At 53.0% G+C, this 18,146-nt stretch overlaps 1 protein-coding gene across 2 annotated transcripts in view; it reads right to left on the bottom strand.

The window, feature by feature from the left end:
- Positions 1-644: 644 nt before the first annotated feature.
- Positions 645-18,146, bottom strand: part of IMPDH1 (inosine monophosphate dehydrogenase 1) — a 44,498-nt gene continuing 26,996 nt past the window's right edge. Inside the window, exons 10-15 of one of the 2 annotated variants that reach the window (XM_053406500.1) lie at positions 17,239-17,334; positions 14,798-14,941; positions 13,603-13,747; positions 9,588-9,731; positions 6,875-6,958; positions 645-1,260 (exon numbers count right to left, since the gene is read on the bottom strand). In XM_053406500.1, coding sequence (XP_053262475.1) covers positions 1,239-1,260; positions 6,875-6,958; positions 9,588-9,731; positions 13,603-13,747; positions 14,798-14,941; positions 17,239-17,334 — 635 coding nt within the window. In that variant the 3' untranslated portion in view covers positions 645-1,238. Of the gene's footprint in view, positions 1,261-6,874; positions 6,959-9,587; positions 9,732-13,602; positions 13,748-14,797; positions 14,942-17,238; positions 17,343-18,146 lie in introns of both variants that reach the window. The other variant, XM_053406499.1, reaches the window with a different exon arrangement.

Here is an 18,146-nt window from a genome sequence, read left to right on the forward strand (position 1 = left end):
AAGGATCTGCGGAACTTGCCGCTGCAGGAAGCCAGGACGGCTGCCAACCTGGATGGCTTCTGAATGCTGTAAATTATGGGAAGGGGGCGTTGCTCTTGTGCTCGGATCCGATGGTGGGCTCCGCCACCCCCAGGCTGACCACTGTGTGGACAGAAGGCAGGGCTACTCAGAAGCTCCTTGGGCCGGATCCAGCGAGGTTTTCCTTGCGTTCCTCACGCCAGACCATTAAACGACGCTCCGTAGCTTTATTATTCTTTAATAATACACAGTGACACAAGAGGAGACCTTGAGCATGCGCAAGAGTTACAGCCTTGAGGTGGGGGGGTGGAGGGAGGGAGGGGGCAACTCTGAAGGAGCCCCCAAGACCCAGCCGGGCTCTGGCCAGCAGCAGCAGCTGCCCCCCCCACCCCCAGCGGCCAAGAGGAGGGCGAGGGTCTGCTGCCCCTGTGGCTTGGCAGGAACGAGACCCAAACGGGGCAGGATGCGGCCCCATCGGCTTTAAGGGGGAGGCTGTGACCCCACCCCAACTGCCTCAGTCCCCCCCCAGTGCAGCTGCCCCCCCACTGCACAGACCTCCCGAGGGTCCTGAGATGAGATGGGGTGCAGAGTCCCCTGGGGACGTTTCCCTGGCTCTCCCCCTTCTGCCCCCCCCAAATTAGCATCAGTCGGGAAAGCGGGGGCCCCAGCAAGCCTGGCTGGGGAGGGGGCTGCAGCACCCTGCAGAGAGAGGAAGGGGGGCAGCCCCTCGGCCCCAACAGCCTCTGGGAATTTGGGGAGCCCCGTTTGGGGTGGGGCTTGGGGGAGGCGCCTGGTCCCAGAATCCTGGCTCCCACAGCAGGGGGCCTGGCCACTAGCCCCCCCTCCCCTCAACTGTGCCCTAGCGAGGGGGAGCGGGCATGGAGGGGGTGTCATGCCCCCCCCAAGACTTCCAGCAGAGATCTGTGAGGCTGCCAGCAGGTCCTGCCCCTGGGCGGGAAAGTCAGTCCCCCCCCCCTCCAGCGCTGGGGCAGAAAGAGAGAGATGGACAGAACGAGACAGAGAGAGAGAGGAGGAGGGTGGCACACGGCTCTGGCGCCAGCCAGGTGGTTCGTAGTGCAAGTCTTTGCCTGTCAGCGCGGCCCGAGAGGCCGGGGGGGGGTGGCCAGGTGAGCCCGCCCCTTCAGGTGCGGCGGCAGCGGGCGACGGGGGCCGGGACGGTGGGGGCCGCTCGCTGGGCGCCGCTGCTCCGGAATCCGTCCTCAGTACAGCCGCTTCTCGTAACTGCGGAGGGAGGGGAAAGGAGGAATCAGTAGCGTCGGAAGGGGGCCCTGCGGTCATCTAGCCCAACCCGCTGCGAGGCAGGTCCCGTTCTCTCTGACGCCCCCTGCAGGACAGGGCGGCAGCGCTTGGGCATCCAGATTCTGCCTGACTCCAAACTGGAGTTGGGGGTCGCTTGGAGAGCATGGCTTCTGAGCCAGAGTCGCCCCACATCCCACGCCCCTCCAGGCCCCTCGAGGTGGGGCAGGGGAGAAGGACCCCCAAGAGGGAACATGGAGACCGGCAGAGTCTGCTTATTCTCCTGAAGACCCCTCCCTCCCCCAAAAGCCCCTCCACCCCACTGGAAGTGGACCCCCCCCAAGCGGCCAAACGGAGGACCACTCATAGACTGAGGAGGCAGCAAGGCATGAAAGGAGCGTGAGAGGAGGAGGGAGGAGGAAGCCAGGCCATGCGGTGAGGGGAGGGGGGCGTGGGGGGGGAAGCTTGGGACCCAGGCAGGCAAGGGGGCCGGAAACCTCGGAGCCCCAGATGCCTCGGGGCCACAGAGCTGGAAGGGACCCAAGGGTCACCCAGTCCAACCCCCCGCAAGGCAGCTGTGGGGAGTGTGGAAGGGAACCCCCAGCTGAAGACGGGTGCCAACGGCCGGGCGCTGGGACTCCCCCCTTTCCCCACCCCGACGTCCCACCCCCATGGGCTCAGCTGCGCCCCTCTTTGCCACCAAGCGGCGCCAGGGGGCAGCCGAGGCCTCCGTGCGGCGCATGTGACCAGGACAGCACCTGCGCCCCCCACAGACCTTTGGGGAGCCAGCAGCGCACCCTCCTCTGGGTCGTCAAAGCACACCTGGGGCAGAGGGCAGGGCTGGCGGGCAGAGGGTGCCCATCCTAAAAGCAGACCCCACTCCCAGGTCTTGCTTTGCACATTCATGCTCACTGCAAAGTGGGGAATTTAGTCGTTCTTGCCATAGAGATGTAGCATTGCAGGGTTGGCAGGGACCCCCAGAGGCCATCTAGTCCAACCCCCTGCGACACAGGAGTCTCAGCTGAAGCGTCCGTGGCAGGGGGCCCCCCAGCTCTGCTCGGGGTTGCCTGAGGCTGACCGTGGGGTCTGGCCAGGGCAGGACCCTCGGACCACGTTGTTGGCCGAAGGTGGGACTCGGGTCAGGGCAAGAGAAGCCCAAAGGAATCCTCCTTCCTGCCCCACGGACTCTGCCCAAGGGCCCTGATTCCCTACAGCCCAGGGAGGTCAAGGGGGTGAGGGGCTCTGAGAGAGAAGGAAGATTTTCTGGGCCTGGGGTTGGTGTGGGGAGAGCAGGGAGGGAAGCTTGCAAAAGCGGTGGGGGAGGTGGGGGTGTTGAGAGGTCGTCCCCCCCCTCCCGGCCCACGGCTGTAACTATCCCCCCAGAAGTGCCCGGGGGAGAGCGGAGGGGGAGAATGCAGCAGCTGACCCACATCCAAGACAGGCGGGGTGGGGACGGACCTGCGGAACTCCCCGCCCCAGTTACTTACATGGCAGAAACGTAAAACTACAGGAAGGCGGCCATGGGCGTGGGCAGGAGAGAGAGAGAAGGTCACAAGGTCAACGTGTTCCTGCCCAGGACACACACAGGCGCACAGCCCCCTCCCCAAAAACACCAGCAGAGCTGCCGCCACCAAGCCTGGAGACCCACAGCTGCCCGCCACCGCCCCCCAGCACCTGCCAGGGGGGTCCCGCTCCCAAGCCAGCACTAGGCAAGAGCCCCCAGGCCCCTCTATGGCCCTAGCGAAGCTTTGGGCCCTCGCCTTCTGACCCACACGCAAAGGGGCCGCGGCCGAGAACAGGGGGGCAGGGGCCCAGGAGGCCACCCCCTGCCGACCGACACCCCCTAAGAGGGAGACGTGGTCTCGGCTGGAATCCCAGAATTCCCCTCTCGCCTCTCCAAAGCTGGAACAGTGCAAAGGTGAACTGCGGAACTCACTGCCACAGTGGTGACAAGCCACTTAAAAAGAGGATAAGACAAAATCAATGGCCCCCGGCCGCAATGACCAGGCTCTTGTCTCCCGTGTCAGAGTCAGCGATGTTCCTGAATGCCAACTGCTGGGAGAAACGAGGAGAGGAGACCATGGCTCTTGTGTTCGAATTCTGCTCGCTGGCTACCCACAAGGGGCACCTGGCTGGCCCCTGTGAGGGCAGGAGGCTGGACTAGATGGGCCCCCTTGGGCCTGATCCAGCCTCGTCTTTCAGAAGCCTTTGATTTCAGATCAAAATGGAAAGCCGAATTTTTTAGGGGGTGTGTGTTGAGGTGGAAGGGAAGGCGAGGGAAGCCTGGGGGTTTCTAACACTTTGCTACGTCCCCAGGGCCCCCCTGCCCAAGCAGGCACCCAATTTTGCGAGAGTAAAGGGGCCACGGGCATGATCCTGCGGGCTCTTCTGATCTTCTGAGTCCGGAGTCCAAACCATCCAGGTCACAGGAATCTGCTGCAAAGGCTGAAGTGCTGGACATTGTCCCCCCTTTCCCTGACACCCCCCCCACATGCCCCCCCAAAACCCTGCAGGGGAAGAGGCACCCCAGGAATACATAGAGCTGCACCCCGGGAAACGAGGGGCCAAAGCTCTGCCATCCCATCCCATGTGCATTTAACACGCACTGCACACGGTTCAAGGCAGGCAGGCTGAAATTGCGCATGTGAAATCCAAGCAAAGCAGAGCTCTTTTTTGGGGGGCCACTAGGTTCACTCGGGGTTTTCCCCCACCTGAAGCGTTTTTAAGCTCTCTGCCTTGTTTGGGGGGTGAGGGCATGGCCTGCTCAATGCGCCGGCCCTGGGGCGCTCGCAGGAACTCGAACCCAGAGCCACAGAAATCCCGCAGAGACTCGCACGAGCGCCCCTGGCCTCCCAGAACTGGCGCCCAAACACGGCAGAGCGTGCAAAAGCTCGTTCTGACTTAGGGTACCCGCCCTGCTTACCTGGCAAAGACCCCTTGGCGTGTGGGCTCTGGGAGGGCGGGGGTTTCTCTCTCTCTCGCCCCCACCCTGAAATTTTGGGGTACACATGGAACCCTAGAAGCTGAACCTCTCACATGAGATGTGGCCGTGCCGCACTTTAGAGAGCATGGAGCGTGGGGTGCCCGGCCTGGGATGCGCCAGGAGTGGGGCTGCTAACCATGAGGCTGCCCCACTCCAAGTCGGGTTCAGACCTTTGCCTCTCTCTGGCGAGGGGGCCACCAGCGGCAGGGCCCAGCAAAATGACCCCCAGCCCACCCTCGAAAAAAAGAGGGGTCTGCCGGCCAGACTCATGAAAAAGGGATGATTCGTTGCATGACTCTCTTTGTTCTGTCTTACGCAGGAAGGAAATGTGCTCTCCCACAGGGTTGCCGGCAAGGTCCGTGGGACTGGAAGAAGAGAGGGATGGGGGGGCTGGGGAACTGGGGGGGGGGTCCAAGGGGCAGGGGGAAGGTCGGCCACCACTTCCCCCATGATTCTGGCCTCGGTTGGCCCCCAAACTTCCCACCAGGACTAGAAACCTGAGAAGTCCCAAACCCAAAAGCCAATGCGTCCAGGGCTCTGCGAATTTCACCCCATTTAAAAAACAAGACTTGGGAGGTGCCCCCCCCAAAAAATTCCCAGCTCAGTCACTGTCCATATTAAACTGGTCCAGCCTTCTTGGGTTTGGGGGGCAAATAGCACAGCAGCAAGAGAACTCTTGCAGACACAGACAAAGACACAGATCAGGTCTTTTGGGGGGGTCCGGGGGTCCTTCCGCGATTGAGGGACCCAGCTATGCAGCTGGTTCCAGGAACCAGCACGAAAAAGGCTACTTTGGGGGTCTATGAGCAGGTGCCACCCTTATGCTACACCCCATGAAGCAAGCGGGTGCCTCACTTTCCTAGCCAGAGACCCCCCCCCAAAAGATGCCTCCTGTCCTCATCTCTGCAGTGGGAGTGGGGGGGGGGTGGAAAATGGGTTTGGCCTTGGCCCCAGATTTGCTCCTGTGCGGGCAGAGTTTGATCCCGGGGGACCCCCACACCTCCAAGGAACCAACCTGTCCCCAATCTTGTCGGAAGGTTCAGGGCAGATCGCAGAAAACCCTTCGCACACTGCAGAGCCGACCTGCGGAACTCCCTGCCACAGGAGACGGCGATGGCATTAAACTATTGGACAAACCCATATACGGATGAGAGGCAGCCCTGCTCCTGCGTCCCAGTTGCTGGAAACTGAAGGGGAAAGGGCTCTTGGGCTTGGATCCTGCTTGCCCAGGGAGAAAAGGATGCCCTCCTTGGGTTCTCTGGGCCGGCCTAGATGGGTGGTGGCGCCTGGCTCAGAGAAACGGCCGCAGGATGGCCCCCTGCGATTCTTGGGCAGAAGACCCTGTGGATCCATTCCAGCTCTACAATACAGTGGTCCCTTGGTTCTCAAACTTAATCTGTTCCAGAAGTCTGTTCCAAAAGCAAAGCGTTCCAAAAGCGAGGCATGCTTTCTCATAGAAAGTCATGCAAAACAGATTAATCCGTTCCAGACTTTTAAAAACAACCCCCCAAACAGCCATTCAACATGAATTTTACTATCTCCACCCGCATCGTTCTGCCTGGACACTGAGGTCCAGCTCTAAGGGCCGTCTGGCGGTTCCCTCCCTGCGCGAAGCCAAGTTACAGGGAACCAGGCAGAGGGCCTTCTCGGTGGTGGCACCCATCCTGTGGAACGCCCTCCCACCAGATGTCAAGGAAATAAACAACTATCTGACTTTTATAAGACATCTGAAGGCAGCCCTGTTGAGGGAAGTTTTTAATGTCTAATGTTTTATTGTGTTTTTAACACTCTGTTGGGAGTCGCCCAGAGTGGCTGGGGAGACCCAGCCAGATGGGCAGGGTATAAATAATAAATTATAATTATAATTATTATATCTAATGAGACCATTGATCAATAAAATGAAAGCAATAAACAATGTACTGCAGTCACACAATCAATCTGAACTGGGTTCCACGGAGTCGCAAAAACAAAACACAAAAGCCGCTGAAACAAAAACGCAAAATAAATAGCAAAAACAGACCTCAGCGTGGCACTCAAAACGGAGCACGTTTGGCTTCTGAAAAAGGTTCACAAACAGGAACACTGACTTCTGGGTTTGCAGCGTTTGGGTTCCAAGTTGTTTGACTACTAAGCCGTTTGAGAACCAAGGGACCACTGTATAGTTTGGAGCACATAAAGGATCTCCATTGGCTCCCAGTATGTTTCCAAGCACGATTCAAAGTGTGGGGGCTGACCTTGAAAGCCCTAGATGGTTTTGGCCCTGGACACCTGAAGGGCATCTAGTCCAATCCGCTGCAACGCAGGAAGAGGTTGGAGGGAGGAAATGACCCCCCCCAAAAGAACACCCACCTTCCGAGAAGCTGGGGGAGCAGCTGGCCTTTCTCCCTGAGGCCGCCCTCCAGGAAGCCAGGGCAGGCAGTGGGGTGGCCCCCTTCTCTCCCTACACAAGCCCTTGTAATGGGGTGGGGGGGCAGGAGAGTCCTTGGGGGGGTCTGTGCTCAGGCAGGAAGGAGGTTCAAGAGCAGGAATGGAGGCGAGGGCAGCACTGGGAAAGCAGAAAGGGGGGGCCCAGATGGTGATGGATTTTCAGGGGGGCGGAAGTGGGGGGTTACTCACGAGTGCAGGCCGTGGACGCCCCCCTCAATCTGGGCCGACATCGTCCGCTTCTCAAACTTCAGTTCACCGGAGTACATCATGGACCTGCGGAGGAGATGCAAGGCTAAGTGTCTGAGGCAGAAGGGGGGTCTCCAGGGGGCATCTAGTCCACCCCACCCCTGCTCAGGATTTGACTAGTGTCCCCGGCCAGACCCAGTGAAGAGGAGGCTGCCGCGCACCCCCCCAACCACTCCAGCTCAGTCCCTCTTCTACTGTCCAACAGCTCTAACCATTGGGCGGCACTTCCCCCACCAACAGGAAGCCACAGTCACTCCCTGGACCCACTGTGGCTAAACCACCCCGTCTTTAACCACGGAGGCAGAGCAGAGCCAGCTTGGCTAGAAGCCATCGATCACCCTTTCCTCCAGTGGCAGGGAGTTCCGCAGTTCCGCCACGCTTTGCGCGGAGAAGGGCCTTTTTTAGAAGCAGCTGTCATGCTCGCCTCTTGCTCGCTTTCCCTTCAAGCCAGGGTACCCGAAACTCGGATCTCCAGCGGTTGCTGGACTACGGCTCCCATCATCTCTAGGACCAGGGGCCAGGAATGCTGGGAACGGTGATCCCAAGACAATCTGGGAAACTCAAAAGAGAGAGCCTGGTCCATCTGTGACAGAGCGGCCGCCAGCCCTGGAGACTTTTGCAGAGCCCTCTCGCGTTCTGGCCCTTCTCCGAATGCATACTCAGAGGCTTTGTGTTCGAATCCTGCTGGCGGGTTTCCCCAGCATGCTGGACAAGACGGGCCTGACCCTGCAAAATCTCCAGCACCCAGGGGGCTCACTGGTGCAATTCTTAACAGAATCATAGAATCGCAGACAAAAGGGACCCGAGGGTCATCTGGTCGAACCCCCTTCAATGCGCGAATCTCAGCTAAAGTCTCCAGGACGGTTGTTCTCTTTTGGGCAGAGTTGGCTTAAGGCAGCCATAGGCAAACTCTGCCCCCCCCCCCGATGTTTTGGAACTACAACTCCCATCAGCTAACAGGACCAGTGGTCAGGGATGATGGGAATTGTAGTCTCAAAACATCTGGAGGGCCGGAGTTTGCCTAGGCCTGGCTTAAGGGATATTTTGTGGGATTTTTCGTCTCTTGGAAATCCGGTTGGAAGGAAGGAAGGAAGGGTAACCATCTATAAATAACCAAACCGAAATAGCTAGGAGTCGGGTGCGATTTTAAAAGGGAGAAAAACACAGAAGCGGCTCGTAAGCTGCCTCTCCAACGGATCACCATTTGACGTAGTTTCCTCTGACAGCTGGGTTGGCGTTGGCAGCTGAGAAAAAGCTGCCGTTTATTTCCCACCTTCCGCCCACCTTCTGCGCGGAAAGTAAAACAACGTTGCCAAAACGTTGTGAGATTTCAAGGGAAGGCTGCCAGCAGGCAGAAGGAGCTCTCCCTACGGCGCTTGAGCAGCCACCCCACAGCGAGGGGCCTGGCATCCCCCAGTCACCCTCCTGGTCAACCCTCCTGCAAGTTTCCCGTGCCAGAGTCAGGGAGAGGGGCCATCTCTCCCCTTACAGCGCAGAGCTAGACTGCGGAACTCCCTGCTGAAGAAGGCAGCGGCGGCAACCAACCTGGGTGGCTTTAAAAGAAGACTGGACTAATTTATGGGGTATGAAGGCGATCAGTGGCCGCTAGCGCATCCCCCCACTTCTGAAGGAGCGGCAACTGCAACGCAGGGGCCTGTGGGGAGACGCATCGGCGCCAGCCCCCCCAAAAGTCTGCGTCCCGCACAGTTGCGGATTTACGTATGAGCTAAACAAGCTCTAGCTTAGAGCCCCTCTCTCTTGGGGCCCCCCAAAAAAATCAAAGGAAAAACCCCCTGGATGTACATTTCCAAAATACAAGATAAAAAAGCTAATAAAATAAAATCTACATACAGCGACAGTGTTTTGTGTTGTGTAGGCTCCTATGATGTAAGTAATGGGCCTCGCCTGCTCCCTAAAATATCACTGGTTTGCTATTATTATTTCCCGTTATAGCAAGTTTCTAGGGACTAGATTATGAGTCTTTGCAAATTGTGCTTCTAAAGGATCTTTTGTCATTGCCAATGCCAATGCGTTTGCATTGTTAAGTTCGTTATGAATAAAAAATCATTTTAAGTTTGAGCTTAATAATCATTTCATGATTAATATACTTCTTCTTAATTGTCTTTCACTATTAATATACAATGGTGCCTCGGGATGCGAACGGGATCCTTTCTGGAGCCCCGTTTGCATCCTGAAGAGAACGTAAGATGCGACGGTGCGTCTGTGCGTGCGCAGATTTTGTTTTGCCGCTTCCGTGCCTGTGCGTAATGTCATTTTGAGCGTCTGCGCATGCGCGAGCGGCGAAACCCAGAAGTAACGCACTCTGTTACTTCCGGGTTGCCACAGAGCGCAACCCGAAAGTGCTCAACCTGAAGCACATTCAACCCGAGGTATGACTGTACTTCTTCTTAATTGTATTTCAGTTCAACAATTACTTTGATAAAATACCTATTTTGCGATGTGCCAGTGGCTTTGGATACCTACGAGGTCCATCAATGAACATACTGTATAGCATCTATTCGACACAGAAAACAGGGGCCATTTGGTGTGGACAAAGGACAGCTGGACATAGAAAGGGCCCCGTTGCCTTCAGGAGCTGAATCCGGCCCTTGTCCCACACCCCCCTGCGAGGAGAAAGGGCACCCCAGGGACTCACCGCAGGATCGAGAGGCTCTTTGCGCCAATGTCTTGGCAGCCGTGCTGGATGCCAGCGATCAGGTAGGGCACAAACTTCTGGATGGAACCCTTGTCCTGGATGGAGCCAGAGACGCCTTGCGCCACCTTGACCTTGTCTCCCTCGCTGAAAAGGCAGGAGGAGACGCTGTGTGGGTCACCTGTCCCCTTCTCCGGAGCCCCCAGTCACCCCTGGCCTCCGCCAAACTACATTTTCTCTTCCTATCCATCAAAACTTCTGATGGCTAATCTGAAAACCTGCTAACATACCAAACTCCTTTTTTATTTTAATTTTCAAAATTTCTGTACATACAAGGGGTGGAGCAGGAATCAAAAGGGAAAAAATGAGCTTGTCTGACATGCGATAGTCTTAGATTGGAATAATGATTACAATGCACATAATAAAAGTGTTGTAAGATCTAAGCTAAGTATATAAATATGAACATAAATATGGTAACATTACAGGGAATAAATGAAGAGAGAGAGAGAAAAGGAGAGGGGGAAGAAAGAGAAAGAAAAAAGAAAAAGAGAGAAAAGAGAGAAAAAGAAAAGAAGAAAAGAAAACAGCAAAACTGAAAAACTATTAAAGAATAAAAATACCTATCAATTGCTAAGTACAGTGGACACTATTGTTGTGAACATGCTCCGTGTGGGAGGCACGTTCACAACCCGCAGCACCGCGTCTGCGCATGTGCGGGCTGCAATTTGACACCTCTGTGCATGCAAAAAGCATGATTTAGCACTTCTGCGCATGCGCCGAAACCCGGAAGTGACCCGTTTCGGTACTTCCGGGTTCGGCACGGTGTGCAACCCGAAAACGCGCAACCTGAAGCGTCTGTAACCCGAGGTATAACTGTACAGTAGAGCCTCTACTTGGGCCTGATCCAAGTTGCGACCGCGGCAAACCCAGAAGTAAATACTGGGTTTGCTGCGATTTGTGCATGCACAGAAGTGCGCTGCTGCCGAATGCGCCTGCACACAACGGTGCTTCTGCCTTGACACAGATCGACTTACGGACAGAGCTCTGGAACGGATTATGTCCGTTAAGTAGAGGTTCCACTGTAGTGTTTAATTTATCCATAAGGACTTCTACTCCCGGCGGTGGGTTTTCCAAAGTTGACAACGCCCTTAGTTTGTACGTCTCTGATTAAATCCTTATTTCCGCCGTTGTCTCCTAAGATCTCTGAGCAGCCCTTCCAGGGCCAAAGTCGGGGGGGGGCACACTTGCCTTGTCCCCTTCTGTGTATCCCAGGGTTTAGCCAAATCCAAGCGTTGCGCAGGACGGAAACCCCAAAAACATCACAACGCCACGCTGGCGGCCATTATAGCTGCCCTGAGACCTCTGGGTATGGAGCAGTATTATTATTAATAATAATAATAATAAATAAATAACAACTTTTATTTGTACCCCGCCCTCCCTGGCCGAGATCAGGCTCAAGGCGGCTAACATCCAGTATTAACATTGATATAAAATCAAACAACAATTACCGTATTTTTCTCTCTATAACACGCAGATTTTTTTCTCCTAAAAAGTAAGGGGAAATGTCTGTGCGTGTTATTGAGCAAATGTGTGGTCCCTGGAGCCGACCCTCCCGAGCGCAGGGGCAAAAATCCAATCGCGCGCGTCAGGGAGGAGGGAGCTCCGTGAGAGAGGAAGCTCTTGCTTTCCTGCATTCTGCCTCAGGGTCTTACTGCCCACCCTCTTCTGTTTCGTTGCTGTTTGCCCAAACGGAACAAAGAGCAGGCAAATCCCCTGCCCTCCAGGCAAGCAGAGGGGAAAGGAAAGGATCGCGTCCTTCCTTCTAATTCCTCTCCGTGCTCCGGTGCTGCTGCTGCTGCGTCCAGGGAAGCATTCTAGGGACTCGCTGGCAGCCGGAAAACATGCAGGTGGAGAGAGAGAGAGAGAGAGAGAGAGAGAGAGAGAGAGAGAGAGAGCTGGCTTGGGTGTGGGTGTGGGTGTGGGGGGGAATCTTTTGCCTTCCTTTCCTCCCTCTCCTCCCTCCCGTTAAACCCCTCTCCTGCATTCTTAGCCAGCTGCTTCTCTGCACACCCCTCTCGTGCTCCTTGTCCCTTCTATGTTTTTCCTTCCCTCCCCACTTAAAACGTGGTTACAAAGCATGGATCCACATGGATCCTCAGGATCTTTGCATTGGGTCACCCCAAATTCACCATCAGATCACATAGCATGTCCATGGCTACAGCCTGCACCAAAAAAATCACGCACCCACTGTTGCCTGGGGCCACAATGGTGCAAAAACGTGGTTAAAAAGCACAGATCCACGTGGATCCTCAGGATCTTTGCATTGGGTCACCCCAAACTCGCCATCAGATCACATGTCTGTGGCCACAGCATGAAGCACAAAAATGATACATCCACTGTTTCATTTAGAATTCCCCCCCCCTTGTTTTCCTCCTCTAAAAACGATGTGCGTGTTATGGTCAGGTGCGTGTTATCGAGCGAAAAATACGGTAAATCACCTCTTAGAAATGAATCAGGACAGAATTAAAATCTGAATTCGATGGCTTTCCGCAGGATTTGGGTTGGGGAAAGTAACTGCTCATCAGGCCCAACTGTGTACGCTGATCTTATATGGGCCTGTGAGAACACTGGGAGGCCTCTTTTGTACTAATTCTTATACTAAAATTTGGGGACATAATTTATAATGAACTCAAAAATATCTTTAAATTCTCGTTTTAAAAAAACAAAACCTGAAGCCTTTGCGTTAGGCATGATGACCACTGATATACAAAAAAAGCTACAGAACCCTTTTTATGTGTGCACCCGCAGCGGCGAGGATTTTAATAGCAAAAGAACTGGGAAGGCGACTTAATCCTCACAAAAACGGACTGGCAAGCGAAGATGATAGAATATTTAGAACTTGCGAAGAGGACTGGGAGAATAAGAGGAAACTCTAACCAGAAAGCCAGTAAAAATTGGACAATATTCAAAGAATATCTTTAAAAGCACTGTGATAAGACAGATTTTGATAAGACAGAATCTTGAAGTTTAAGGAAATTATAAAAGCAAAAAAATATATATTGGTAAGTAACAGAAAAGAATAATAAATAATGAAGTGCGTATAGATTAGTAAGGTATAAAAAGTACGATGAGCTGAATTGGAATTCAAAGAGTATGTAATGTCAAATGATGTGATGTTAGTCAGTGTCTATGGTTTGTTTGTGTTCCTTTTGGTTTCGTTTACATTTTAAGTAAATTGTTTTGTAGTAAAGAATCTTTTCAAAAATTAAAAAATACAAATTTAAGGAATCATAACAAGCTTTGATTATCAATCTCTACATTAGTATAACTTTCTAAAGTCACTTGTAATAAGATGAAGAAGGTTTTAAAATGGGTTTTGTTAAGAAAAAAAGGACCTCATACGTTTCGGGCTTTATGGGAGCTGCAGTAAAAAAAATTAATCTGGAGGGACCCATTTTGGGGGAGGTTTCTCTGCTGCGACTCCCCTCGTCTGTAAAATTTTATTTTCAGTTTACGAAGCACTTCTATATCCTCCCACCAGGCTGACGAAGAATTTTACGAAACAGCAGTCAATATCCGGAATCACTGTTCAGCGTTGGACATCATATTTGCTGAATACACAAAGCTTCACAGCTTGTCTGTCATCGTAAAAAGTCTGGGACCTCGCTTCATTTAAAGATTTCCAGAGACTTTGAGACTAAAGATTTCATTTTAGACTTGTTATGGTTTGAAGGAACTCTATAAAAGATTGTTTATCGCATAGGGACATGGTCGTTGTGTTGCCTAGACATTGCTAGGCAATGAGGATGATATGCCTTTGATCAATTGTTATGTTGAAATTTTCAATCAAAATTATTCAAAAGAAAAAAGGATGTCAGTCCCCACCACACGCACCCCTTGCTCCGCCCCTGCCTGGAAGCCGTTGCCCCTTTGCATGCGCCCGCGTCTGGCCTGGGCAAAGCCAAGGAAGGAGTGCCCCCCCCGCCCGCCCCTTGTCCCAGGTGCCCCCGCTCCGTACCTGAAGTAGCGCTTCTGGCTGCTGCTGTTCTTCTCCATGGCGTCGAGGGAGCCCATCCCCCGGTACTTCTTCAGCCGGACCCCGTCCGAAAAGAAGTATTCGCCAGGGGCCTCCGTGGTGGCGGCCAGCAGGGAGCCCATCATCACTGAGGGGAGAGGGAGAAAGGGGGATCAGGGCCAGAGCGCATGGGGGGAGCCCAAGCGCAGGGCAGAGCTGGGGGACTCCAACCCGGACGGCTGGGAAAGAGGACTGGACAAACTGGTGGGCAGTGCTGTCCTAGGGCTGGAAGGTACCCCCGAGGGTCATCCAGTCTGACCCCCTTCGATGCAGGACTCCCAGCTAGTGCATCCAGGACAGATGGCCGCCCAACCTCTGCTCAAAAGCCTCCAGGGGAGATGGGAATGCAACAGGGACCAGGACTGGAATTGACGGAGCTGGGCACAGATCATAGCTGTCAACTTTTCCCTTTCCTTGAGAGGAATCCTATTCGGAATAAGGGAATTTCCCTTAAAAAATGGGGAAACGTTGACAACTATCGCACAGATTCAATGATATAGAACAAGGAAAGAACGACGGAATATTATGGGGATACGCAGTGGAGAGACTTTAACACGGACAGGAGAATTTACGAATTCCCAATCTGGAGGCCTGGGGGTAGGAATTGCTGGAGGCCAAGGAGACATTAAAGAAAAAACATGCCTGACATTTGCCAAGAATAAACCTAACTTGGGAACCCCTCTTGGATTTTCCGTGGGAAAAGGAAATGAATGCCTTTGAGACACCTGGATGTAAAAGAAAAATCAATTAACAGAAAGCAGAGAAGATGAATGTTGTCATAGACTGAATGTCTTAAACAACCAGCAGATGGAAAACCAGAAGTCCTCTTTTTAACGACTTCTTTTTCCTTTCCTTCTCTCCCTTTCCTGCTTCCTTCTCTTTCCCTTTCTTTTCTGTAGCTGTTTTTGCCTCTTTTTTCCATTTACATTAAGTTTTCTATTATGAATTGTTAAAAATAAAAAATCAACAGGCGTCAGCGACGGAGACAGAGCGAGGCGTCAACTCCTTCCCTGCTTAGCTGCTCAGCCAGAGGAGGAGGAGGCCGCCAGCATGCATTTTATTATTATTATTATTAATAATAATAATAATAATAATGTTATTAATGATGATGGTGATGGCAACAGGATTCCCAGCTCACCTGTCGAGGCTCCTAAAGAAAGAGCTTTGACCACGTGGCCCACGGTTTGGATCCCGCCGTCGGCAATGACCGGTACGCCGAACCTGCGGGCGTACTCGGCTACCTTATAGACCGCTGTCCCCTGGGGCCGGCCGCACGCCATCACTGGCCAGGAGAGAGAAAAGGAAGAGGGGCCGTCACTGCCAGGGGGCCAGCCTCCCAGAGAACCCCAAAATTCTGAGCTGCCAGGGTGCGTGGTTTAAATAGCAATTTCGTTTCTGAGACATGACACAAAAGGGAACAGGGCGTGGAGGGAGAAGGAAAGAAGCAAGCTCAGGTTACGCGGCAGAGATCGCGAAGGGAGAATTAGGAAGGGAAACATCTGAGACTCCCCAAATCCCAGGAGATTACTTGGCCTTACAAAGAGATACTTATATCACCATATTTTTCGCTCCATAAGGCGCACCGGACCATAGGGAGCACCTAGTTTTTAGAGGGGGAAATCAAGAAAAAAAAATCTTACTTCCGCCCCAGCACCAAAGAGCAGCGTACAAGCTGCGCGCAGCCTGTCCGCTTCTCCCAGAGCTGCTGGGGGAAGCCCGGGTTCCCCCCCCCCAGCCCCAAAGACCAAAGCCAGCAGGATCCCGCTCGCTGTCCTGGCTTCCTCTTTAGCTGTGCGCAACCTCTCCAGCCGGGAGAGGCTGTGTGGGGCTAAAGAAGCCATAGCCGCGTGCAGCCTCTCCTGCCAGAGGGGCTGCGTGCGGCTATCCCTGAAGCCTTCGGAGCGCAGCGCGAGTTCCCACTGCGCTCCGCAGGCTTCGGGTTCCTTTTGCTGAAGCCGGGAGAGTCTTGCTCTCCCGGTTCCAGCAAAAGGAACCTGAAGCCTGTGGAGCGCAGCCGGAACTCGCGCTGCGCTCCGAAGGCTTCAGGCGGCTATCCCTGAAGCCTGGAGAGCGAGAGGGGTCGGTGCGCACCGACCCCTCTCGCTCTCCAGGCTTCAGCGAAAGCAACGCGAAGCCTCCGGAGCGCGGAGGGAGCGCTCCCTCTGCGCTTTGGAGGCTTTGCGTTGCTATCGCTGAAGCCAAGGAGCCTGCATTCGCTCCATAGGACGCACACACATTTCCCCTCAATTTTTGGAGGGGAAAAAGTGTGTCCTATAGAGTGAAAAATACGGTATATATTGTATAACTTGGAAGGTATGGTAAAGAATGAAAAAATATGATTGGTCTAAGTATTACTTGAACCAAAAAGGTCAGGAGTTATTTTCTTTGAATAGAGGGCAGTACTGTGTTTTCCCCCCATGTTACCTGTATTCTCAATTTAGGGTTTTTCTTCTCTGGGAGATGCATTCTCTTTGACCTCTGAATGTGCTCAGAGGCAGCCTCTTTTCATTGCCTTACTCCTGGGAACAGAAATAGGTTCTGGGGCTTACGGGATGTAACGATGAAGAAAGGGGGCAGCTGGAGAAAAAACTGCTCATGTATGCTGCAACTGTGGCCAGGATCTTGCCAGCGCAAAGATGGAAGAGCGCTGAAATACCAACCAAAGAGGAACGGCAGGGGAAAGCGAAGGAATAATACGTGGAAATGGCAAAACGAATGGAAAGGCTTTGAGACAAAGACAACAGAGAGTTTAAGAAAGACTGGGAACCGTTTATGTCCTATCTGCAGAATCAACGTAAAGAAATGGACTCGCTTGCGGGGCTTGATTAAACACTTGCAATTAACAAAACAAATGCAGAAATAGAAACACCACGTTAAAATGATAGGAGAATAATAATTATTTCTTAAAAAATTAAAGAATAAGAAATAACCAATAAGGAGGGAGAGATAATATGCCCCAAAACCAGAAAAGGAAATCATGGTGGGGGTGTTTGGGGATCTATATTCTATTTTGGTTTTTTTGAAGCAATACTAAATAATAATAATAATAATAATAATAATAATAATAATAATAATAATAATAAAATTTATACCCCACCCATCTGGCTGAGTTTCCCTAGCCACTCTGGTCAGCTCCTAATTGAGTGTTAAAACAATACAGCATTAAATATTAATATTAAATATTAAAATGGTTGTGGTGATGACAAAATTGTAAGTATAGATAGATAGATAGATAGATAGATAGATAAGGAGATAGGTAGTATTTTTCGCTCTATAAGACGCACCAGCCCATAAGATGCACCTAGTTTCTGGAGGTGGAAAACCAGGGAAAAAATATTCTTAAACCCAGAAGCCAGAACAGCAACAGGGATGGCTGCGCAGCTGTTCTGGCTTCTGATATAGCTGGCAGCCTGCATTCGCTCCGTAAGACGCACACACATTTCCCCTTACTTTTTAGGAGGGAAAAAGTGCGTCTTATAGAGCGAAAAATACAGTATATATATTTTCAAAGGGCGCAGCGTTTGGGAGCTTCCCTCCCTCTCTCGGTAACCTTCGAACCCGCTCCCAGCCGGGGCTCACCTTCCTGTGTGATGCAGATGGAGCCACAGCCCATGCCCACCCGGAGGGCGTCCACGCCAGCGTCGATGAGGTTCTTGGCCTGCGCTGCTGTCACCACTGTGCATCCAATAGGGGAGAAAGCAAAGGCACCTGTGAAATACCTGGCCAGCCGGCCGGGGGGGGGGGAATTGGGCTAGATGGCCTTTGGGGGGTCCCTGTCCGGCTCTGCACTTGCATGTCTACTCAGAAGCGGCTGGGGCGTGGGAATTATCAACTTTTGGCCAACTCTATAAATTCACAAGGCTTGTTTTGCTCCTCTACTATTGAGGGGACGCGGGTGGCGCTGTGGGTTAAAGCCTCAGCGCCTAGGACTTGCCGATCGAAAGGTCGGCGGTTCGAATCCCCGCTGCGGGGTGCGCTCCTGTCGCTCGGTCCCAGCGCCTCCCAACCTAGCAGTTCGAAAGTACCCCCGGGTGCAAGTAGATAAATAGGGACCGCTTACCAGCGGGAAGGTAAACAGCGTTTCTGTGTGCTGCGCTGGCTCGCCAGAAGTGGCTTAGTCATGCTGGCCACGTGACCCGGAAGTGTCTCCGGACAGCGCTGGCCCCTGGCCTCTTGAGTGAGATGAGCGCACAACCCTAGAGTCTGGCAAGACTGGCTCGTATGGGCAGGGGTACCTTTACCTTTACCTTTATTGAGGGGACAATGCCCCCGTTCCCATTTTTAGCTATTGGTATTCTAGTGGCTCTCAGATTCCAATCGAACCAGAAACTGAAGAAAGAATGGGACTGTTTGGAAGAATATATGACGAAATGTCGTCCAGAAACCATAGTAACAATATGTGTTGACTGAAGTTTGTAAAGTTAAGGATAAAATATGGAAAGATGGTTAAGGGGGGATATGCAAACAATATTTATAATACCTTAGCT

This window comes from Podarcis raffonei, chromosome 10 (assembly GCF_027172205.1).
Source record: "Podarcis raffonei isolate rPodRaf1 chromosome 10, rPodRaf1.pri, whole genome shotgun sequence".
Lineage (NCBI taxonomy): Eukaryota > Metazoa > Chordata > Lepidosauria > Squamata > Lacertidae > Podarcis > Podarcis raffonei.